Source organism: Tarenaya hassleriana, unplaced genomic scaffold, assembly GCF_000463585.1.
Source record: "Tarenaya hassleriana unplaced genomic scaffold, ASM46358v1 Cleome5, whole genome shotgun sequence".
In the NCBI taxonomy this organism is placed as follows: Eukaryota; Viridiplantae; Streptophyta; class Magnoliopsida; order Brassicales; family Cleomaceae; genus Tarenaya; species Tarenaya hassleriana.
The window spans coordinates 13,342-35,976 of NW_010967707.1; the positions used below are offsets into that span (position 1 = coordinate 13,342).

General features: G+C 40.4%; 5 protein-coding genes across 12 annotated transcripts in view; 3 read left to right on the plus strand and 2 right to left on the minus strand.

The window, feature by feature from the left end:
* The window catches only part of LOC104825840, a 6,018-nt gene extending 1,156 nt beyond the window's left edge, over window positions 1-4,862 (minus strand). The window contains exons 1-8 of one of the 2 annotated variants that reach the window (XM_019204119.1): window positions 3,808-4,860; window positions 3,674-3,727; window positions 3,041-3,264; window positions 2,885-2,955; window positions 1,304-2,789; window positions 1,002-1,174; window positions 710-896; window positions 1-616 (exon numbers count right to left, since the gene is read on the minus strand). In XM_019204119.1, coding sequence (XP_019059664.1) covers window positions 15-616; window positions 710-896; window positions 1,002-1,174; window positions 1,304-2,789; window positions 2,885-2,955; window positions 3,041-3,191 — 2,670 coding nt within the window. In that variant the 5' untranslated portion in view covers window positions 3,192-3,264; window positions 3,674-3,727; window positions 3,808-4,860 and the 3' untranslated portion in view covers window positions 1-14. Of the gene's footprint in view, window positions 617-709; window positions 897-1,001; window positions 1,175-1,303; window positions 2,790-2,884; window positions 2,956-3,040 lie in introns of both variants that reach the window. The other variant, XM_010558234.2, reaches the window with a different exon arrangement.
* A 220-nt stretch (window positions 4,863-5,082) lies between these two features.
* On the minus strand, window positions 5,083-10,644 carry LOC104825838 (protein PAIR1). 6 transcript variants are annotated; one of them, XM_010558230.2, is made up of 14 exons: window positions 10,469-10,644; window positions 9,991-10,147; window positions 9,300-9,456; window positions 8,997-9,131; window positions 8,579-8,631; window positions 8,297-8,491; window positions 8,090-8,149; window positions 7,863-7,919; window positions 7,729-7,770; window positions 7,576-7,631; window positions 7,285-7,432; window positions 7,122-7,203; window positions 6,812-6,919; window positions 5,083-5,396 (listed from the first exon to the last, which is right to left on the minus strand). In XM_010558230.2, the coding sequence occupies exons 1-13, from the start codon at window positions 10,531-10,533 to the stop codon at window positions 6,816-6,818; spliced, it is 1,311 nt and encodes a 436-aa protein (XP_010556532.1). In that variant the 5' UTR covers window positions 10,534-10,644; the 3' UTR covers window positions 5,083-5,396; window positions 6,812-6,815. The 6 variants fall into 6 exon arrangements, with proteins under 6 accessions (XP_010556532.1, XP_010556531.1, XP_019059667.1 ...); XM_010558229.2 differs by having other exon boundaries at window positions 5,083-5,401; XM_019204122.1 differs by lacking the exon at window positions 5,083-5,396 and having other exon boundaries at window positions 6,546-6,919; window positions 9,991-10,138.
* Window positions 10,645-11,045: 401 nt separating this feature from the next.
* Window positions 11,046-13,933, plus strand: LOC104825841 (putative U-box domain-containing protein 55). 2 transcript variants are annotated; one of them, XM_010558241.1, is made up of 10 exons: window positions 11,046-11,287; window positions 11,414-11,490; window positions 11,598-11,728; window positions 11,818-11,922; window positions 12,065-12,239; window positions 12,352-12,492; window positions 12,581-12,842; window positions 12,929-13,077; window positions 13,143-13,469; window positions 13,586-13,933. In XM_010558241.1, the coding sequence occupies exons 1-10, from the start codon at window positions 11,134-11,136 to the stop codon at window positions 13,769-13,771; spliced, it is 1,707 nt and encodes a 568-aa protein (XP_010556543.1). In that variant the 5' UTR covers window positions 11,046-11,133; the 3' UTR covers window positions 13,772-13,933. The 2 variants fall into 2 exon arrangements, with proteins under 2 accessions (XP_010556543.1, XP_010556544.1); XM_010558242.1 differs by lacking the exon at window positions 11,818-11,922.
* A 1,987-nt stretch (window positions 13,934-15,920) lies between these two features.
* On the plus strand, window positions 15,921-17,929 carry LOC104825842 (aquaporin PIP1-3-like). Its single transcript, XM_010558243.2, has 4 exons — window positions 15,921-16,388; window positions 16,913-17,208; window positions 17,354-17,494; window positions 17,608-17,929. The coding sequence occupies exons 1-4, from the start codon at window positions 16,061-16,063 to the stop codon at window positions 17,701-17,703; spliced, it is 861 nt and encodes a 286-aa protein (XP_010556545.1). The 5' UTR covers window positions 15,921-16,060; the 3' UTR covers window positions 17,704-17,929.
* Window positions 17,930-18,391: 462 nt separating this feature from the next.
* On the plus strand, window positions 18,392-22,612 carry LOC104825843 (ascorbate transporter, chloroplastic). Its single transcript, XM_010558244.2, has 12 exons — window positions 18,392-18,824; window positions 19,225-19,347; window positions 19,417-19,784; window positions 19,934-20,041; window positions 20,154-20,309; window positions 20,399-20,614; window positions 20,721-20,930; window positions 21,037-21,174; window positions 21,405-21,506; window positions 21,770-21,835; window positions 21,971-22,055; window positions 22,235-22,612. Exons 1-12 carry the CDS (start codon window positions 18,779-18,781, stop codon window positions 22,330-22,332), a joined length of 1,716 nt encoding a protein of 571 aa, XP_010556546.1. The 5' UTR covers window positions 18,392-18,778; the 3' UTR covers window positions 22,333-22,612.
* Window positions 22,613-22,635: the final 23 nt, after the last annotated feature.

Here is a 22,635-nt window from a genome sequence, read left to right on the forward strand (position 1 = left end):
ACGCTCTCACCGTCCTATAACTCAGCTGGAACCGAGGAGTCGTCAGTGTCCATACAGTACCAATCGAGTACGAATTCTTCTAGTAACTCTTGGAGAACCAATTCACCAGTCTCAGCACCAATGCAGTCAATTCCACCTCTGATATCTAACCAGTTTCCAGCTTTAGCCATGTCTTTTCTGACTATTTGATCTAATGCGCTATGAAGTGGTAATGGTAGAAGGTTCCAGTAAACCACTTCTTGAACCTCATGAACAATGCTTTTGACACTAGAGAAGACCTGGGTTCTGGGTTTAGAAAACGAAACCCACGGGGGACAACTGCAGAAATCCAAGAGAACGTCGTTGATGCAGTCAAATAGCAGCTCATGGTCAGAACAAAGCTCGGTTGGACAGAAGGGCACATTGCTGATCAAAACCGGTTCAAGAAGCTGATCTGAATATTGTGATTTCAGATACAGCTCTTCCCAATCTGTGTCTACTGCATCCAAAACCGCTTCAACATACTTAGATACCAGGTCTTTGTCATCCTTAACGGTTTCCACACAATTCTCTTGATTTCCAGCCGGTGAATCATTTTCTTCAAATTGGATATACAAAGGTTGCACTAGTGCTTTACCTGAATCGATAAAGATGAATCAATGCAGACTCGTGATGAAGACCGACTACTAGAATACAAGGCCTGCAGGTTTTTTTATCTTTCTTGTCATACCTGAGAGGGACCGCATTCTTGCTGGGCTTATATCATCTTCGACGAACATCGGGTCAAGAACCGACACGGGACTTGACCACTCTGGCAAATCAAGAGTACATGATTTGGGTTCCTCGATTTTAGCTACAGAGCTAGACGGTGAGTCCACGGAGGAAGATCCAGGTCGTTGGCTCTCTTCAAGGGAGGCCTGTAGAAGAAACAAAGTAGCAAAATATTTTCAAGCCTTTAAGTTGTTTCTTATCAAAGTTCACATAGTAAAACCATAATCAAGCAGTGGTTCAGAATTACATGCCTGTTTCGAGTTTCCACCTTCCCTCTGGTCATCATGATCTTCAACCGTGGAAGTGTCATCAACAATCTGGTTGCTCCTGTCCATGGATGGGTTACTTTGGTCGGATAAAGCTCCTAAGTTTGTATCGGCTTCCTCTGGAGTTATTTCTATTTCTTTGACAAATATTACATCATCTGCAGAATATCAAAGAATGACTGCTTATTTTGACATTTACCGTATTATCAATATTATGTGTTCTCTGTTCAGCAAGATGGACAAGAAAACTCAACAGCGGAGAACAAGGGAAAACAAATTATCAGTACCTGAAGAAATTTTGTCTTTGATATGAATTCCATCCTCTTTAACAACACTTTCTTCAGTAAGTTCACTTGGGGCTGGTTGAAGAGACCCAATACAACTTTCAGGATTGCTGTTAAAATGGCACAGCTGGAGATCAGCATTTTCCATGGCATGACCTGGTGGGCTCTCATGAGATTCTCTCTTGTTTCCCTCTAAACTTGGGAAATCTGCCGAAGCAGATCTCCTATGTGCAGTTGAAGAACTTTGGGGGCGTCTTCTTCCTGGGCTGCCAAGAGGAGACGAGTACTCAGGAAGGGAGAGTATCCTTCCCAGGGTTCTCTGAACCTGTTTGCTTGTTGAGTTCAGATCAAAATCTCCATTGTTCAACATCTCAGAGAGATGTTTCTTGGCCTCAATATAAATGTTAGACATCCTTTGCTTTTTGTCATCATCCTCATGTTTTTGTAGACCTTTGGGTGATTTCTTCTCAGTTATTGAAGGCCTTGTCATCCGTTCAATAAAGAAGTGATCTTTAGTTGGCACACTCTTCCGAAACTCCTCCCCGTCACGTGGTGATCCCTGTTGTTCCTTTCTGATTGTGTGTTTCAGCTTCCTCTTGATCTCAGAGAGAAAGAAATGTGAACTGATCCTTTCATTCTGAGCCTTGTTTCTCATCGGATAGGATTCAGGCGATGACGTGTGACTATTTCCCATTTCTGGATTTAACAGGCTCGCTGGTCCGGGCTTCAGAATGATGATTCTGTCTGAAGATTCACATTTGTTAAGATCAAATTTTTCTCGTCTGTTCTTCCCTCTGAAAAAGCTAAACTGTTTCTTACTAGCTGACAAACTGGATTGTTCTGATGCGTTGGATTTCTCAAACAAAGTTGGATTTCCTTCTTCTTTCTCACTTTGGCAGTTTTGCAAATCTTGAACATCTCTAGGCACAAGTAAATCTGGATCTTGCAAAAGCTTGAGAAGCAATTCCTCATCTGAACCCAGAATCTGAAACACTTCCATCAAATCTTTAGATGTAAGGATTTTGCTATCTTCTCTAAGACCGTTCCCAAGTAAAAGCTTCTGACTAATTAAAAACTTGACCAGTTCCCTCAGTCTTTCTTTATAGTCTTCGGGATTCTGGTTTAGCTTCTTGTTCTTCACGTGGCTTGTACTTCTGCGATGTATCTCACAACAGAACTCTTCGATCATATTGTCAATGTCAAGACTTCTAATAGACCGATGATGCTTCTGATTACTATGATGAACATCAGGCTCAGCATTGTCAATAACATTTATGTGGCCAAAATTGTCGCAGCTTTTCCCACGGGTCTTAATTTTTCTCTTCTGGTCCTTCCTTCTACGGCCTTCAAGTTCAGAGTCTGAAACCCGTCCTTCTTCACTATTGTCCACCTCCTTCTTGGTTTCTTTTTCATTGAACAACTCTTGTTCTATCAGCTTCTTCACACTTGGCTTGATGACAGCTATTGTGACATTTCTTTCTTCACCAACCTTACACAGTTAAACAGACCACCAGAATAATCAACACGAGAACTTGAGACTGCTAAGCATTAGAATTTTCTCTGAAAAACAAGATTGAAACTCACAAGGGTTTCTCGAGAAGTCTCGTTGTGGCATTCCGGTTTGTCAAGCTTATGGTTCCTAGGATTTCCTGAAGCTGTAAACATAACCATTGAAACAATCATTTCAAGGCCAACACAACAGAAATGATGAAGATATGAATCTTTGACATATATTCTCACCAGTAACACGTTTGCTTCCATGCCTCCGGTCTACCAGCAGCTTATGTGCATATCGTCCATGCCGAAAATTAAACATGCTGATAAATCCCCACATGCAGCCCAACTGGTCTCTTTCATGCCTTGCAGCACGTCTTTGAGTTTTCTTCGCCATGGTTTTTTATGACAGTCAATGTGGTATCTGCTTTCCTAATTTATCCACCTTTTTCTGGGAGACTTAAAAAACCCTGAAGAACAAAGAATAATATGTCTATGAATTCAGGAAACATCACCTAGAATGGTAAAGATCGAGCTCAGATTGAGAAGCAAGACTCAAGAATAGGAAAATATTTGCGAGAAACAGAAGTGGCACTCTTGAACAAGAAACTAACATGAGAAGTAAACCCGCCAGTACCCAGTCCAAGGTAAACACACCTTCTACAATCTAATAATTTTCAATCTCTTGGCAATGGTGATTAGGACAATATTTGTTACCAAAGGCAAGAAAGAACACAAACTTGGGATCTCCGTGCACATAGACATACACAAAAGACGCCATTGCAAACGGGCCAGAGCTTGTGGAACAAATCTGACAACTTTCCCTTTGAAAAGGACCACAGAGAAAATTACAAAAATAAAAAAACGTGAAAGGAGTACCTTTGATTCCAAACTTCCAAGGGGAGGAACAGTAGTTGTAGCTGCAATTTATCTCTATATATATATATGTGTGTATGTATGAAACATATATGGATAAGAAGATTCTAAGGAAGGTAAAGAAAAAGAGAGCAAACCTCTAGAAATCTGAAAGATGTTGCGTCAAAAGTAATTCACAAGCTAATTCCAAGACTTTCTTTTGATGCCAAGACACAAAGTTGCTCTCCTTCCACCATAAGAGACCTGAACCAGCTGCCAAGCTTTGGTCGCCGATGAAACCGGGCAAGGGGCAAAGTAAAGAAATTTGATATTTCTTTAAAGCCAAGGAGTGAAATAAGATATCAATCGTTAAGCTAAAAGCAAATGAATGTCTGAAGCATGCTTCAAGCTTGTAAACCTCGAACAGAGGGCAACCTTATAACTCTATTTACCAATCTCCAGCCACATTGTTGTTCTGACAACTTTTCCAAGTTTCTGAAGCCTCGGGATCGAGGGTTGAAATTGGGGGAAAATGCAAAAGCTTTATCCTTGAAAAAAAAAACTCTACCTTCAGTTGCTAGAGTTGATAAACAACCTAAAGGGAAAAACGATTATCAAAAAAAAAAAAAACCTAAAGGGAAAAAAAATGGTTCATGAAAAATCTTTAATGCTGAACATTCAAATAAAGAGAAAAGAAAACTAATTTTCTCGCTTGTTGGGCATCTTTTGAGAGAGAGAGAGAGAGAGAGAGAGAGGGCTCAGATGGGGTGTCTCTCCATGGAGAGCCGACCGACCCATTAATTTGAAGGGAAAATTCTCAAATGGGAGAAGGCAATAAAGGTAAGAGAAAAAGTGGGAGATGAAGAGAGAGAGGATAAAGTTAAAGTGGAAGCTTTATTAAAATTTTACAACCACAATGGCGCTGGCCTTGAGCTCCACAGAGAAAAAGGAAGAACACATTTGGGAAAATCTTCCATATGGGCCCATCTCTCTGGTGTGGGAGAGAGAGAGATGAGAGACTTTGCAGAGAAGAAAAGTCTCTTATCTGCAGATTTCAATAGCCACCATCATCATCCTCACTAGTAACCTCTCTCTCTTTGAAGAAAGCTCTGAAATTTAGGGATGGCAGGGAGGAAGCCTGCATGATGATTGGGGCTGGCTGCTGAAGGAGGGCGAAAGGAACAGAGTAAGATGAGAGGGGTCAAAATGTAAATATTGAAGAATACTGATTCCTGAATCCTGCTGTTGGGTTTGGAATGGAAGACACGTCACTCTTCTTTCTTTTTTTTTTTATAAATAAGACACGTAACTCTTACAAATACAAATATTCTCATACCGAAATCTTAGAGGAGAAAAACAAAAAATATATATATATATATATATATATATATATATAATTAGATGTCACTGAAGAAAAGGTCCACAAGAGACAATAATATGCTCGCATTGTCTGATTCATGGGTGGCATCAATGCAATGCAAAAAGTAGAACGATAAGTTAAATCAAAATCAAGCGGAATAGGTTACGACCACGACTTCATTTGGGTTTGTTTCAATCAGAAAACAAAAAACCTTCATCGTATTTTTCAGTAGGGACCAAAACGTATACACACATACAGACACGGGGAAATATAATATCTCTGTATATATTTAACGCACATGTAATATTTTCAGAACACAAAAAAAAAGGCTAACATCAAGCGGGCGAGCCCCTTGTGGCACATTGCCACATTATGTAAATTTGGAACCTACCCTGCCGACCGACAGAACTGAGAGAGTTAGCAGCAATGCGAGGTTCATAGTAAAGCAAAAAAAGAAAAGACCTCAATGAATATTACATCTACAAACAGAGAAAAACTTAAAAAAAAAAAACTGAAAAATGAATATCTATATTAACAAATAATCAATTTTGTATTCCTATTAAAGAAGAAATCGGATATTGAAATCAATACTGATGTCCTGAAAATTTTCGTACAAAATATTATAAGCGTTATGCACTCTTACGTCCCACGCTATTTTATTAAAAAAAATATATAATAGAACAAGGAATATATTGACTGAACAATAGCAGATACAGAAAGGAAATTATCTATTTTTTAAGTTGGGTTCAAATGATAATAGATCAGAATCATTAGATACATATATACGTCAACCCGGATTTGATTTTATTGAACATTAATAAAAAAAACAAAAAACACAACAAAGTATTAAATTAACTCCACCGCCTCAGCACAATGTTTCGTGAGATAATGACAATTAAATGGGAGTCAAATAAAAGGAAAAGATATATTTATTTAATTGTTTTTTCAGGCCATAAGAACGTCAATGTCTTTGGTCCGCCTAACTTAACTTTGTAAGTTGTAATCCATTCCATTTACGTAAACCGAACAAAAGACTCGGGGATTATTGCATCAGTTATTTGTTCCCAAATTCTGTAATAACTTTGGCTCATGGAAGTTTAAACAAGACAAAGAAAATGGGAAGCTGGTACTTGAAACCAATCAAGTTATGTGATCTATACACCTCATACCAAACTTTTTACATGATGATTAGCAATTATGTTTTTCTCTATTGTTGTGAGATGGGCAATGTACGGAAAAGAGTGAAATTCCTATCATATTTTCATATCTAGAACTCGACTCTATCTACTGTCAATGATACCATCCTACTAAATCTATGAGTTTCATTTTCTCTCCGTCACACACACACATACGTATATGAATATGTGGATATGCATGTAGTTTAGAATCATGAATACCATTCACCAGTAAGGTGAACGGGCTTTTACGAAAATGCTTCACCAACACATCAAAATCATTGAAAAATGAAAGTAAAGGTAGATTCATGAGGAAGCAACTCTATAACGCAATAATGCGACTGTCAACCCAAAAGTTTCATTGAAAAGAAAAAACTCAAAACTTTCTTTCTCCTGCAGTTTTGTTATGCATTTTTTTTAAAAAAATTTTATCCAGTTATTTACACACTTTTTCTTTCAACAGGTGTAATCATGTTAAACACAAGGTTTGGAAAAGAGGTCCTAAATTTTGAACATTTTGTCCATTTGTGAGTTTTACTGTATATTTTTGCCCATTTTCTAAGTTGATTCTCATGGCAGAAGATAACAAATGAAAACAAGAAAAAGAACGTGTATATGACATTTTACCTTTTCAGTTAATAACTATGGGGTTCCCGTACTTCCTCTTAGTCCTTCTCGCCGTCTTCAGAATCCGTTCAGTTTCCTTCTCTGCGTCCCATCTGAATTGAACTCCTCCTATGTATTTCCCACATAGGACCTCGAGGTTATGCTGATATGTAATATAAGCAATCATGGAACCGACGGTTAAATGATCCCATAAAACACATATGCATCACCTTGAGTCATATGGATCGGACCTTTTCTTTGTGTTTAAGTTCAGAACAGATAACGTTTTGGGAAGAACATGTCTGAAATGTTCAGTTTGGGTTCATAGTACCTTTTGTGTTCTCATCAAGCAAGCAGGAGAAGCCTCCGTCTATGTCTTCATCTGAGTCAATGACAACGCTGTATTCTTTCGACTGCAGGAAAGTAATAGAGCTCAGATTGGGGAACTGAGTCGGAATTTAATAGCCTGTGAATGAGAAAGCCGAACCAGTCACCTGCCCACGGGTGCCTTCAGATTTCACTTGGTTGCTCACTATTCTCTTCTTGCATGTGTTTTGTTCTGGTTTCACTGACTTCCAACATCCCACTTGAATCTTTGGAGATAGACAAGTTTTTACAGCTCCAGTTGAAGTGTAACAAGGACTGCAAATGCGATTGAAGCTTTTAGGATATTTCTCCAGAAACCAATCCTTCCCAAAAGAGGCAAGTAAAGAACATATGCATAACGGTCACTGTAGGGTCTTATTTTCTGTACCCATAAAAAAATAGTGATAAATGTGACCTACTTTCTGGACAGCTGAGGTTTTCTCTGATTCAAGGTAGTGGTATACCGGGCATTCTTCTGCAAATGAATTGTATTTGGCAAGTATTAGTGGAATCTAAGCTTGTGAACATAATAGATATATGGGCAGAGGAAGCGTTAATGTAAGTTCAAGTACCTTGACCTCTAGACCCCATTGCTCAGGCAAGTTCTCCTTGGCCTGCAAGTGAATAAAAGCCATTTTGGTTACTGAAAGTTGTGGCTTAGGGAGTGATAGTTAAAGACATGGAGAGCAGAAAAAAAGACTTTTACTTGAGATGCTGTCGAAATTTGAATTCTTGGATCAGGAATCTTCAGGCTAGCCATAGACTGTAAGAAAAATGGATCTAGAGATTGTAGAGTTACACATGCCAACGAGTTTAAGAATTAAGCTGATAAGACTGCAGTTAAATTGTAGACTCTGTGGTCCTTAGATTTCAAAAAGTTTCTAGGACTTGGGAGATGAAAGGTTCAAAGACATGGAGAAAAGAACAAAAGACCTTTACTTGAGATGCTGTGGCAGTTTGTCTTGGATCAGGAATCTTCAAGCTAGCCACTGCCTGTAAGAAATATGGTTCTATTGATTAAGCATTACATGTGCCGATAAGTTTAAGAAATAAGCTGATAAATCTGCACTTAAATTATAGACTCTCTAGAACTTATGTGCCAAATAGGTTCAAGAACCCCGTATGGCTCTCAGATTGTACCCGTATCTCTCTGGTGAACATGTTGCAGATTTCCCTCCGAGTTTTCTCCAGGGAGGTTTCAATTTGCTCTGGAATAGTTGTTAGCATAAAAATGATCCTCTGTAGCTTCTCTTGATAGGGATCCTTGTTTATTTGCTCCAAAACAGATTTAACACCCCCATCAAGACTCGCTTTGACAGCCGCTTGTTCCTTACTCTGTTTTCCACACATTAAACAGTTTGATAATTTTGATCAATCCATGCATTGCAGAGAGTAGAAAATGATGAAGATGTTTCCTTTTACCAGCTGCTCAAGTGAAGTGTCATGGAGAATCAACTTTTGCCGTATACGTTCAGCTGCAATAAGTTCAAGAAACCAGCAATTCAGCTCAAGAATCAAGGGTCGGGGTTTGAAAGATTATAAACTCTTCAAGTGGAATAACTTCAACCAATTGAAAATCCTATTGAAGCACACAACATCATTCAGTAATTACGCTGCCAATATGATGTTTGGAAGGAAGTAAGAAGTTTAACAGCCTTGTCTAGAGAATTCGTTGATCGGCTATGCCAAGCCAAGGGAACAAATTAAACAGCTAGTCTATTGCTATCCCATGTAGTTTGCATTTCAGCATTGGGATCAGAAAGTGAATTTTAGAAATACTATATTTATTTTGCTAACCTCGTGTGTCTGGTATATCTAAGAATGACAATCATAAACTCACTTTCTAGACATACTTCTTTGGTTCCTCTGTTGGCTTGCATTATATCACTCTGAATGGAGTCCAACAACATCCCAAACCTGTTCAATGAAGTTTCTATCATTCCAATCCGTTGCTCAAAATCTTCACCAATCTGACCTGCTCAGGAAAATGACAAGTTGAGCCAAATCAGGTGCCAGTCATGGCAAAACTGAAATGCATTCTCATGCCGTCTCAAAAGGAAATCCAAAGGGACAAATTCTATATGAACAAATTATCCTTATAATTATTAAAATAACTTTCTGATATCACAAGGAGTGAACATACATTTAGCTTCCACAATCGAATTGGGGGGATTCCATCTCCTCATAAGATTGCTAGAAGATCTCGGCAGCCCAAGCTGAGAGTCTTCTCGTTTATGACTGATAGGGGGCAAGCAGCTAACCTTCTTCAGAGAAAGATCTCGCTCTTGAGAGTTAAATCTCTGTTAATATAAGGGTGCAAAATTAGGACAAATTTAGTTTTTCTACAGGAGAAGAGACAAAACTACAGAACAAAGGCCTGCTAAACTGTAGCGAAGATTCCATTGCAGGCACACACACGATAACTTTTTATGTCTTTCAACAACGAAAAACTGCATGATAGATGTAGAGGCAGGGCAAAATGCAAATTCTGGTAGTAATAGTATCACAAATAATCGGCAGAAGAAGAATCCGGTGTTTACTTTTCCATACAGCTCTAGTTTGCTCCATTTTCACAGTCCAGGAAACGCAAAGATTCTTGTGTATTTTTTACAATCTTTTTTAAAAGTGTTTAATTCCACATAAAAACGAAATTACAGTCCTTAATTGCATACATACTATAGCTATTTCGCCATTATTTGCCGACCTCCATGATAGCGGAATTCAACGCATTCAACTTCTACAGCATTTGTATTGTATCAACAGTCATGAAAAAGTTATAATAAAAAGCTACAGCAGAGCACAAATACCATTAAGTTTTAGTTTAAGTAGCTCACCTGATCATTTGCTATAGCTTCTTCGAGGGAGCTCTGAGTCAGCTGAGAAAAGCCGCCACGCTGAGAGGGAGGTCCTTGCGAGAATGACTGCTGCGACGGTTGTGATCGAAGCTGCTGCTGCGATGATTGTGGCTCAGCTGATCCAACACTAGATCTCCTTCAACATACCCGACAAAACAACCAACGGGAAACAAATACGGATGAGTAACATTTCCCCCCAAATTGTAGCCAGAAGAGTGTCATTTCTCCCCTAAATTTTCTCAGGAAACTAACGGATTCCTACTGCAAATTAGGAAATCGTTTGGAATTGATCCTGGACATAAAATAGACGAGATTCACAGAAACTCATTACGCGTTAAGTTTCCTTTTGAGAACCAAAACAAACAGAACCCTATGAAAACCCTAAAGTTTCAAAACATCCGCACTGCGAATATCGAAGTTCTCTCAGGACTCGTATAGTCTAGGCGATAAATCTTACCTTGTATGGGGAGGAAACACTGATATGGAACTCAGATCGCTGGCTCTATTGATGTTCATCTTCATCTCCAGGTCAAAACCGAAAACAAGGAGGGTATCGTTCCCCAAATTAGAGCGGGAGGGAGAAATCGAAACGGTCAGAGAGAAAGAGAGAGAGAGATCAGACTGACGTTTGAATTTTAGAGAGAGGAGACAAATTTTGAAAAGATTTTTTTGGGTTGGGGGCGTGGGCGTGGCGGGAAAGAGAGGGAATCTGACAATGTGAAAAAGCCCATAATTATTTTAAGAAAAGCCCATGTTTGTATGGGCTCATAAATAAAGGGCTTGGGCATTTAATTTAAACCCATTTTAAAACAAAAGTTAAAAATCTGGTTGAGAAAACGTAGTCTTTCCAGATACGGAGCAAAAACCAAAGGAATGAATAATATGCTTTGGTTTGGTGGTTGATGGTACAATTAATGAATGAATTATATCTTACGTTACCCGGGCCGTTGACTTTGGTATGTCGGGAACATTCTCCATGTCCATCTTACAAAACCAAAACGGTCAAAAAACACGTTTGAGGGTCACCACTACTACTAATCCAAAGCCAATGTTTTGGTCTCCGTCTATGTGCGGACATTTGCTCATCGGTTTCCAGAGAACGAGACAGAAGAAGATAGATCCATGACGGAACTCATGGGAGACGACGTCGTCTATGTCGCTGTCAAGAGAGACGTAAGAGAGAGCGAAACAACGCTGCTTTGGGCTCTGAAGAACCTCGGCGCCAAGAAAGTCTGCATCCTCCATGTCCATCGACCAAAGTCTTCTTCTCCAGCAGGTGATCTACTCAGTTCCTATCTATTTTGTTAGGGTTGGGATCATATATTTGATGAAGGGCGTTTTCGAAATAATCGATTTGTCGTTTCTCTTATTGTTCTTACTCGTGCTGATAAAAACTTGTCAGCAAGCAAGCTTGAAGAACTGGAAGCGATCATGTACGATACACTACACGGCTATTTCGATCTTTGTCAAAATCATGGGGTAAAGTAAAGTTCCAACGCACGCAATCCAAAGAGTTTTGGTGTTGGATAAACAAATCAGCAACAGGATGGATGGTGTTATCTATCGTTCAAATGTGTCGGCTGCAGGTGAAGGAGGATGACATATATGTATCGTGTATTGAGATGGAGGACGTGAAACGTGGGATACTGGAACTCATCCATGAGAGCAAAATCAAGAAGCTTGTCATGGGAGCAGCAGCCGATCGCCATTACTCAGAGTAAGTCCTTCTATACACACCACACACACGCGCGTGAATCTTGCGATATTAGAGAGAGGATTGTTCAGGTAACTTGCTGACCACGGCAGGAAAATATTCGATCTCAAGTCCAGAAAATCGAAATACGTATACCAACGCGCACCTACTTCATGTGAGGTCTTGTTTACATGCAATGGACAACTCGTCTACTCAAAGTGAGCTTACTCCTTTGGCGTTTGCTCCTCTCTGTCAGATTCTTGGAACTGAACTACTTTAGTTGCAGATTCAGAATGTTCCTAATTAAGCTCTTATAACTCTGCACATTGTCAAGTTATATGATGAATGTATTATGAACAGAGAAGCAAATTTCCACCGCGTGGATGATGCAGAAGACCCAACAGGACAATCGAAACCAAAACTCTCTTCTATTTCTACGAAACATTCTTCAGAATCGATCTCTGCAATCATAGCTTACAGCGATGGCAGGGGAGACAGAGAAATGCTAGACCCAGTTGCATCAGAAGACCATTCCGTACTGTCTATATCACCGCCATCCCGGTTTTCTTGGCCAATGCACTGTGGAATGACTCACTGTCAGTTAAGGATAATCGAAATCTGATAAGCTTCTTTCATTCATTTGGCAGGACGAAGATGGTAGGAGTGATCAAATATACAGACAGCTTAAGAAAGCACTGGTGGAGGTCGAGGAATCAAAACGCGAGGCATTCGAAGAGTGTGTAAGGAGGTTTAAAGCTGAGAAGACTGCAGTTGAAGAAATCCGCAGGGTAAGAAACGGACACTAACCCTTAATGCCATATCATTATGTCGGAAATGGGTTCCTGAGATTCCTTTCTGTAACTTTTTTTTTTTCAGGCAAGAGAATACGAGGCGATGTACAACGAGGAGATGAAGCTAAGGAAAGAAGCAAGAGAAGCATTAACGAAGCAGAAGAAAATGCATGAGAAGACGAAACAAGAGAGGGATGATGCATTAGTGATCATTCTGAACGGCCGGAAGCTATACAACGAGGAACTCAGACGCAGAGTGGAAGCTGAAGATAATCTGGCAAAGGAAAATGAAGAGCATGAGAGGACTAAGAAGGAGATCGAAGAACTGCGTCTCATCGTGCAGGATGGTAATGATCAAAACTGGATCGAACCGATACGTTTTGTATAGCAAGCTGGAGTTTTCTTGGTTATAAGGGAATTTATTATGTGATAGGTATGAGGTTGTACAACGAACAGCTGAGGCAGAAGAAAGAGACGGAGGAAGCTACGAAGAAACAAGAGGAAGAACTTGACAAGACGAGGAAGGAAAAAGAGGAGGCCTGCTTGATAAGCAAGAACTTGATGCAGCTATACGAAGAGGAGGTACTAACTAACTGTACTCAAATCCATTGATAGCTAGGTCTTAACATGGGATCTGAATCCGCCAGGTGAGGCAGAGGAAAGAAACAGAGGAGATGGTGAAGAGAAGGAGAGAGGAGGTGGAGAAGGTGAAGAAGGAGAAGGAAGAAGCCTGCTCCGTTGGACAAAACTTCATGAGACTCTACGAAGAGGAAGCCAGGCGACGGAAAGCAGCCGAGGAGGAGCTAGTCAAGGCCACGGCTGAGACTGGAGCCGCAAAATCAGTCTGTACGGACATTCTGGTGCTTCTGCAGAATTACAGCCGTCGCCATGGCAGTCTTACCGGAGTTTCAGCGCCGGAGGAGGAGGTCACCGCACACCAGCCGCCGTCTTATTTCATCTGTCCGATCTCTCAGGTTCGAGAGACTATAAGTACAAACAATGACATATCGAAAATCTTAACCCTAATGGCTACGCTTCACGTAGCTTCTTATGCAAGAATCCTGAAACTAATGATGAACGATGTTTTCAGGAAGTAATGAGAGAGCCCCACGTGGCAGCGGATGGTTTCACATACGAAGCGGAAGCTCTGAGAGAATGGCTAAACAATGGCCACGAGACGTCACCCATGACGAACCTCAAGCTCACCCACAAGAACCTCGTCCCTAACCACGCCCTCCGTTCCGCCATCCAAGAGTGGCTCCAACGTCACTCTTAACACGTTATCTATCTATATATATGTGTTGTGGCCTTGTGGGTGTATGTATATCTCCGTTTCCGTTTCTTTCGATGTGAGGTGTGAAGTGTCTGCAGTTTTCGAAGAGGCTAAACGTCATGTAAACGGAATGCTTGCTGTTCTCTGATCTAATTTTGGGAGTCATCCCCGCGTCACAAGAAACGGCATGCAGTGTCCGCTCCACGTATGAAAACGGCGATGCTCCCCTATTCTCGCGTCCAACGTCCCTCTAGACGACGACGTTTCACCGGGACGAAGTGTAGGGTCACTAAGGGAACTTTATCCCGTGTAAAAAAAAGGCCGCATGTAGGCCTTAAATACGGGCCCACAAAATTGTTAGTATCGCGAGTGAGACTGTACACGTGTACCAAAATAATTCAGGGATCTTGTTGTGGGCTGATTCACTGATATTTGGGCCTTATAACGGTATCGTTAGACCCAATAAAATATAGGCCTCCTTTTATATTCATTTGGGTAACAATTCCCATACAACGATCGACAAATTAGCCCACAGAATAATAATAATAAGAATAATTGTCACAAAACAAGAGGAATAAAAAGTGGTTATGTGGGCTTACGTGTCAAATAAATGTAATTAATTCCGTTACTGTAATGATCTTGGTTATTACGTTCCAAAAAACAAAAGAAAGGAAAATGAAGCCTTCATTGATTTTGTTTTCTGTTACTATTATTATATGTCAAACGAGGCAGAGGTGTTATAAACGTGACAATTATTACAAGTACTGGACGGGCAGCGGCTGAGGATGTCATTCAGCCTTTGGTCGGTCTTTAACTCTTTGTAATGCAAAGTTGACTAAAAGGACAAACCGACCGATCATCAACCGGCGATGATCTCATCCGCCATTTCCATGGATGGAAAACCTCACTTGACTTTCCTCAATTGCGTCAATATTTTTTTCTCCATAGAAACGTGTAAATCGAGTGAGTAGTAAAAAAACAATTGTATAAGATAAGATGTTTGAAATTTTTGCGCGCAAATATCATTTTTTTTTTTTGTAAATCAGAAATTGTGAAAGAAAAAAAAAAGATGATAGATAATGATAGTTTGATTTCAATAGAAGGCGGGCAGGCAGAATCAGGCCCTAGAGTACAGAGACCATGGAAAAGCCAACACGTGGTGGGTTCTTTAATTTCCCCCCACCACCGTTATCGTCATCATTTTTCATGACTGTGTATTTAAAATTTATTCAAATTACTATCATATAATGGTGATCAGAACATATAATACAATGCATTGATGCATATATACACATATATGAGTAAATACATTGACTCCAAAAAACGATACTTTTTATAAGGCAGTCACTTTCACGCCTTTTCCTTTTCCTCCAACGGTCAGAAGAAAAATAATTTAAATCATACTACCTCCCACCCCACCATTTCCAAAAGATTAAAGTGACTCCTATTTTTGCCATTAAAATAAAATATTTGTGCCTTATGAAGTTCGATAACCTTAACCTTTTTTTTTTTTAATCATAATCGGTATAGAGAAATATATATTATTAGATCAGTTTTATCTATTTTTTTACAGTAGAATTTACTAAAATAAAAGTGGTCCCACATCCTCTATTTTCTTTTAAAAGTTTTCCAGACAAAAAAAGAAGATAAAGACAGCTCAGCTTCACGTCTTTACTTTACAAGAGAGCATCTTCTTAGGGCGTTCCAGAATCATCTCTACGGTTTAAATTCAATCTCACACAGTAACCCGCAGTTAACCACCTTTCTAATTGCGCTCATTAGTATTATTAATTCAACGAAAAGCCAACTGTCTGCATACAGTCCATGCAAAATAATTCACTTGCCAGCTGGAAGCAACGTGGAATTCTTTGTCTCTTGATTCTAACGTATTATATAATATTTCATCATGCATTATTTTTTTATAAGCAACCGAGTCTCAATGATCTCATTAGGGAATCCGGAATGTAATAAGCGGACAAAAATTATTATTATTTGCATTTTGTTTGTTAGATAATTTATTCACTTCTCCATATTATCATCATAACAAAAAAAAAAGAGCATATGTGTTGTCTATACCCGTAATCATTATTCATTATCCATTACCCATTACTTTCATTATTGTTGTATCGTTTTTTGAAGGAAAAAAATGAAGTGAAGCCGTAGACGTGAAGGCTCCTCTATCCTCTCTATATAAGTATCCTGCGTCTAGCTTCTCACCCTCCATTGAAAAAGCTTCGAACTTTCACAGTTTATAGAGAGAGAAAGCAAGATACAGGGAGAGAGAGGGAGACAATGGAGGGCAAGGAAGAGGATGTGAGAGTGGGAGCGAACAAGTTCACGGAGAGACAGCCGATAGGGACGTCGGCTCAGACCGACAAGGACTACAAGGAGCCGCCGCCGGCTCCACTGTTCGAGCCAGGAGAGCTGACTTCGTGGTCGTTCTGGAGAGCTGGAATTGCAGAGTTCATGGCCACTTTCTTGTTCTTATACATCACAGTTCTGACTGTCATGGGCGTTAAGAGATCCCCCAACATGTGCGCTTCTGTCGGAATCCAAGGCATCGCCTGGGCTTTTGGTGGCATGATCTTCGCTCTTGTCTACTGCACTGCTGGTATTTCTGGTAAGAAAAACAAACTGCCTCTGTTTTCTCATGTTTGTTGGTTTTTCAGGTGGGTTTTTGGGTGAAAGATTCAATCTTTTTTCTTTCTTTCTTTTTTCTGGGTTATCTGCTTGTGCTCCATCTGGTTATGGAGAAAGTGAAAAAGAAAAGAAGAGCAGATGAGCTGGAAAGCTTGCTTCTTTTGACGCTTCTCTGTTTCCTTTTTCTTTTGTTTATGTTAGCCGCGGAAATATTGAAGAAGTTGTGACTGAGCTGGGTCTCGAGCAAATCTCGGGCACCACAAGCTCTTCTTTTCATTTTCTCACCTTTTCTCAGCAACCAAACATGAAAAAAAAAACAAGGGTTAAACTTTTCTCAGCTCTTTCCTAAGAGAGCCCTTCAAAAACATAGAATATCGTCCAACAACATAACTGCATTATTACGAATCTATGCATCAGATGATCTTCCCTCCTGTATGTTTTCTCTCTATTTATCAGTAAGCAACCATAAACATAACCAAAAAGCGCTATTCTTGTATGTGTCAGGTGGTCACATCAACCCAGCCGTGACGTTCGGTCTATTTTTGGCCCGGAAACTGTCGCTGACAAGAGCGGTGTTCTACATGGTGATGCAATCACTGGGGGCCATATGCGGAGCCGGTGTGGTGAAAGGCTTCATGCCTTCTCACTACCAGCGTCTCGGCGGCGGCGCCAACACCGTGGCCCACGGCTACACAAAGGGCGACGGCCTCGGCGCCGAGATCGTCGGCACCTTCGTCCTCGTCTACACCGTCTTCTCCGCCACCGATGCCAAGCGTAACGCACGTGACTCTCACGTCCCGGTACGTTTCTTTCTTCATTCTCCACTCCCACATGTTTATTTGTTTTGATCGTTGAAACTGGAGTTCGTTCTTGGACAACCTGTTTGGCTTGCCTGAAAAGGTCACTGAACCGGGTTAGATTCCAAATGGGTTTTGGTTAATGTAGATCTTGGCGCCCCTCCCAATCGGTTTTGCGGTGTTTTTGGTACACCTGGCGACAATTCCCATCACTGGAACGGGCATCAACCCTGCTCGGAGCCTTGGAGCTGCTATCATCTACAACAAGGACCACGCGTGGGATGACCACGTTAGTCCTATATGACTTGATGATATCAGAAATGTTTCAAGAATGCATTCCGTGTGATGTTTAGCATGTGTTTCAATGTCTGACCGCTGTGTTTTCTCTTCTTGTACGCGCAGTGGATATTCTGGGTTGGACCATTCATTGGAGCAGCTTTGGCCGCTCTCTATCACCAAATCGTCATCAGAGCGATCCCCTTCAAGAGCAGAAGCTGAAGTTAGACAGCCCATGGGAAATTGATTGGAAGTGTCATTGTATTTGATATATAGCTTTTGAGATGCATGTATTTCTGGTTATTCTGTAAGAGAATTTGAGATTTGATGGATCTCTGAGTGCTTTTATGTGTGTGTAGTAGTAGTAGAACCTTTATTCGCTTCTGTTGTTCTCCACTATCTTTTGTTCTTTCCTGTTCTCCTTTAGAATATAAGATCGAAACAATAATATTGTTTTCGGCCCAAAAGTGTCAATGCTCACAACGGCCCAGTTGATGCCCAAACTTCCTCGGCCCTTTAAGTAACCAACCGCCCAATATTACGTCATCATATTCCCAAAATTTTAATTTTTTTCACTTATTCTATCGTTAAAGTTTACCGATTATTTATAAATTATTTTTATAAAAATATCACATACTTTATTTTATTTACTTAAAATTATGAAAATATGATTTTGATTTTGTTAAATTCAAACGCTTTATTTTATTTTAAAAAAATTGTTAGTTTTCTTTGTAAATATTGAATTATTTATCCAATTGCAAATTTCTCTCAGCACATCAATATTTCGCCATTGACTTTCGGCGGGTGAGCGGTTTGGCCGGAGGCATTATTTTCCAAACGTGAGTTTTTTTTTTTTGTATGCGTGATATGCTGAGGTCATCTTCGGCAGTTACGGCTCAGATGCCTTCAGCCCTGATCTACCGATACTACCCCTATCTTTTCCAGTTATTCACCGTCTAACCACCGCACGGCGATCCTTGAAACCTCCCCGCGCGGGCTCGGGGTCTCCCTGGCTCCAGGGGTATATTCGTCATTCAAGCGCCACGGAGGTTCCAAGTTCGAACGAGAAGAAGATGATTTGCCACGTGTCACCCTCTCGACCCCCCTTTCCTCTTCTGCTCCATATGGCCATTAGGGATTTTCCCGCTTCTGACAAAAACTGAAGCTTCGCTTCATTCGACAGTTTCAAATGTCTTTCTTCGCTTTCTCCGCTCCAATGGAAGGAGCTTGAAATTCCTTGGCTCCTTTTTTAGCTTCCCTGTTCTTCTTCCGAAGCCTTGGTCCTGACGCAGATAACATGGCAATGGGTGGCTTGATTTCGAACAGGAACTTCATCGGCTCAGGTATCCCTCTTCCGTCTTAGGTCGTCTCATTTGGTTTTCGATCTTTTGTATGAGATTTTGTGTCTGAGCTGAAGTTGCTTTCTGAGATTTTCTTGCGTTGATGTTGACTCATCATTTGCGAGCTGCATGTTTGAGTTGGAATTACTGTTTCAATATGCTAGGTTTTTTTTCTCGTTTGGATTATAAATTTGGAGGCGATGAACATAGGCAATTTTCTTGATTCTTTGAATAGGGTGAGCATTCGCGTGGGTGCATCGCATTGTCCGGATATCTTGTTTTTGTTCATAAAGAGATTATCCGGTGCTCGTTTCATTGTTCTGTATGTTCCGGGACAAGTTCTGTTGCACTCCATAAGTCCACTCAATTGCGCACCTTTGAGCTGATTTGCATACCTTTTTAGCTAATATTTATCAGGACGAAAGAGCTACTCTGTTTAATGGGAGAAAGAGGTTAACTATCACGGGTTCCGAGCATGACACGGGAAATGTGCTCTCTCGGGATTTCTGCAGTCAAATCTCAAATGGTACTTCCGGCCTTCTCTAACTCTTCAATTTTTTTAGTGATATTATACTAAAGCTTTTCCTAATTGTAGCGTTGTCACTCGGAAGCCAGCCTCCACCTTTTCTATCTCAGCGAGCTAGTTTAAGCCACGAATTGGTAGTCAGAAGAAGAGTTGGTTGTTTTCTCCAGCCAAGAATAAACCATAGCCTTGGTTTTAAGAACAGCGTCAACCAATGTGGGAGATTGAAGCTGAATGGATCTCGTGTTTACTACAAGTCAGAAGAGTACGACATCACGGAAACAAATGTAGAACCACTACGATCAGCAGATGGATCCCCTGAGGCGGTTCTGGTTGAAGGAAATCTGCAGGATGCATCTCCTTGGTGGCAGCAGTTTCCCAAGCGTTGGGTGATTGTGCTGCTATGTTTTGCCTCATTTCTTCTCTGCAATATGGACCGTGTAAGTCTTTCCTTGATTGTACATTGAAAATGTGCAGTATATACCTTTTTGTCTCCAAGTGTGCAGTATATACTTTTTTGTCTCCAAGTTTCTATGTTCCATCCTTGCTAGATATTGAACATGCTAGCTTAATGATATGCTTGTTGCAGGTTAATATGAGCATTGCAATTCTTCCCATGTCACAAGAATTTAACTGGAACAGTGCAACGGTCGGCTTAATCCAGTCCTCTTTCTTCTGGGGATATCTTCTCACACAGGTTGGTCTCAGTTCATCTCTGGAGGATTTAATGTTTTATTGCATTCGGAAAAATGCCTTACTTTTCTTTTCATATGTCAGTCTAGTGATGCAGTTTTTTTTCCTAAACTCAGATTCTGGGAGGCATATGGGCAGATAAGTTTGGGGGGAAGGCAGTTTTAGGTTTTGGTGTCATTTGGTGGTCCATTGCCACAGTTATGACACCAATTGCTGCTAGATTGGGTCTCCCATTTCTGCTCATCATGCGTGCATTCATGGGCATTGGCGAGGTAGACATCTTCTGTATTATTTTTTACCCTTTACTAATGATCAAACTTGACCTCTTCTCACTGGTAGATCCTTTCTACTATTTATCCAGGGTGTTGCCATGCCTGCAATGAACAACATGCTTTCTAAATGGATTCCTGTCTCTGAGAGAAGCAGATCGCTTGCGCTAGTGTACAGTGGCATGTATCTTGGCTCTGTTACAGGATTGGCGTTCTCTCCTGTACTAATCCACAAGTTTGGATGGCCATCTGTTTTCTATTCTTTTGGTTCCCTTGGAAGTATATGGTTTGTGCTATGGCTAAAAAATGTATGATATCTTCTTCCACTGTAGTAGCTAAGAGTTTGATATCAAGTTGATACTGACATCAAAAAGAATATTTTCTGTATCGCTGCTTATATCCGTTTCCTCGCAGGCATATAGCACTCCTAAGGATGACCCAAATCTAACTGCAGAAGAAAAGATGGTCATACTCGGTGGAAACAAACCACGGGAACCTGTTACAGTCATTCCATGGAAGCTGATACTATCTAAGGCTCCTGTCTGGGCTCTCATAATCTCTCACTTTTGTCATAATTGGGGAACTTTCATTCTATTGACATGGATGCCAACATATTACAATCAGGCACGTAATGCGATTCCAATTATTTCCATATGGCTTAGTTCTTTTTCTTTTCTAATGAGTAAATAAAATTTGCCAGTATATCCTCTGGCTTTGATCCTGTTTCTAGGTTTTGAAGTTCAACCTCACTGAATCTGGGCTCTTTTGCGTTTTGCCATGGTTAACCATGGCTGTTTTTGCAAATCTTGGAGGGTGGATTGCTGATACTCTTGTGAGCAAAGGTCTTTCCATAACAGCAGTTCGCAAGGCAAGAGAGTACTTTATTCTGCCATCTGGTCATTAGGCGTCTCTTTTCATTTTCGGTATAGTGCATGCTTTAACATGTTACACCGATGTTTCTCTGCGCTGTATCGATGTTTTCTGTAAAAGGAGATAAAAATGAGTACATGTAATGAAAACTTGATCTCATGAGTCATTTATATTTGGGTTCCACAATAATCCAAAATACTTCCTACAAATAAACCTCGAATGTTGCAGATCATGCAATCGATTGGTTTTCTGGGTCCTGCCTTCTTCCTGACTCAGCTGAGCCATGTCAAAACTCCTGCCATGGCGGTTCTGTGCATGGCATGCAGTCAGGTATTGTTATTGTCTCTATTCATCATCTTCCCTGTTCGTTATATTCTCACTTTCTCCGACAATGTTGCGATTGTTGTTCTCATCTTCATGAATTATGTGTGGATCAATTGATTCTCATGTTGAGAAGCTGCTAATATCAGTAAATCCTTTTGATAATTGTCTCTGTGATGAGCACTGATAAAAGGATGGCCTATTCATGTTCCCTTTTGATGTCCAAATTCTGAGTCTGACAAAGCTATGATGAATTCATGTTGTCCCGACAGGGTTCTGATGCGTTCTCGCAGTCCGGTCTCTATTCAAATCACCAAGACATTGGGCCACGCTATGCTGTGAGATACATCACAATCTCTTAAATATGTTATCCTGTTTTCGTTCTGATAACATCAGTTGCTTCTGCCTCTGTAGTTTGCTTTTGAAGCGATGATGTTTCTTAATGGCTGCTCTTACAAAATTCTCAATGGCAGGGTGTACTCTTGGGACTTTCAAACACAGCAGGTGTGCTCGCTGGTGTGTTTGGCACCGCTGCTACTGGCTACATACTCCAACGAGGTGCATACCAAAAGATGTTTTATGTTCTTCATGTTATTTCCAAAATTTCATAGCTCTCTTATTTGAGAGTGAATTGTCTATCCTGGCCTACCGACGAACTCTGTTTGATAAACAGCTTGCCTGAACAGTTACGACGATCTTTTTTTTAACCATCCGAATTTCTTTTCCGTATGTTGTAGGTTCATGGGACGATGTGTTCAAAGTAGCAGTTGCACTGTACATAGTCGGAACGCTGGTCTGGAACTTCTTTGCTACCGGGGAGAAGGTGCTCGACTAAGCCCGCATTTCATGAGCATCAAATCACATAAGATTGCCTAAAAAAAATCAAGCAATGGAACCGACTGCAATCCATGGACACAAGCATGGAAGACTTAAAATGAAAAAAAAACCTGCAAAGGTTTGAGAAAGTTTATTATTCTTCTTATCACCTTAAACTCAAAATGATGTCTAAAATGCTCGTCCATGGATTGTGCATCTGTGTTATGCATCGACCTCAGATAATGTCGTGGCCGTTTGCTTGCTGCTAATGAATGGGTTTAATCAGATCTCTTTTCCAAGGCGCTGGTCTATACATCATATG

Coding starts and splice junctions, on each gene's coding strand:
- LOC104825838 (XM_010558230.2), bottom strand. CDS start 10,533: ATGAAGATGAACATCAATAGAGCCAGCGATCTGAGTTCCATATCAGTG. Junction 9,132..9,299: donor TTCGATTGTGGAAGCTAAAT/GTATGTTCACTC, acceptor TTTCCTGAGCAG/GTCAGATTGGTGAAGATTTT. Junction 7,204..7,284: donor CTGAAGGCACCCGTGGGCAG/GTGACTGGTTCG, acceptor ACTTTCCTGCAG/TCGAAAGAATACAGCGTTGT.
- LOC104825843 (XM_010558244.2), top strand. CDS start 18,779: ATGGCAATGGGTGGCTTGATTTCGAACAGGAACTTCATCGGCTCAG. Junction 20,042..20,153: donor GGGGATATCTTCTCACACAG/GTTGGTCTCAGT, acceptor TCCTAAACTCAG/ATTCTGGGAGGCATATGGGC. Junction 21,507..21,769: donor TGTGCATGGCATGCAGTCAG/GTATTGTTATTG, acceptor TTGTCCCGACAG/GGTTCTGATGCGTTCTCGCA.
- LOC104825842 (XM_010558243.2), top strand. CDS start 16,061: ATGGAGGGCAAGGAAGAGGATGTGAGAGTGGGAGCGAACAAGTTCACG. Junction 16,389..16,912: donor CTGCACTGCTGGTATTTCTG/GTAAGAAAAACA, acceptor TGTATGTGTCAG/GTGGTCACATCAACCCAGCC. Junction 17,495..17,607: donor ACCACGCGTGGGATGACCAC/GTTAGTCCTATA, acceptor TTGTACGCGCAG/TGGATATTCTGGGTTGGACC.
- LOC104825841 (XM_010558241.1), top strand. CDS start 11,134: ATGACGGAACTCATGGGAGACGACGTCGTCTATGTCGCTGTCAAGAGA. Junction 12,843..12,928: donor GCGTCTCATCGTGCAGGATG/GTAATGATCAAA, acceptor ATTATGTGATAG/GTATGAGGTTGTACAACGAA. Junction 13,078..13,142: donor TGCAGCTATACGAAGAGGAG/GTACTAACTAAC, acceptor TGAATCCGCCAG/GTGAGGCAGAGGAAAGAAAC.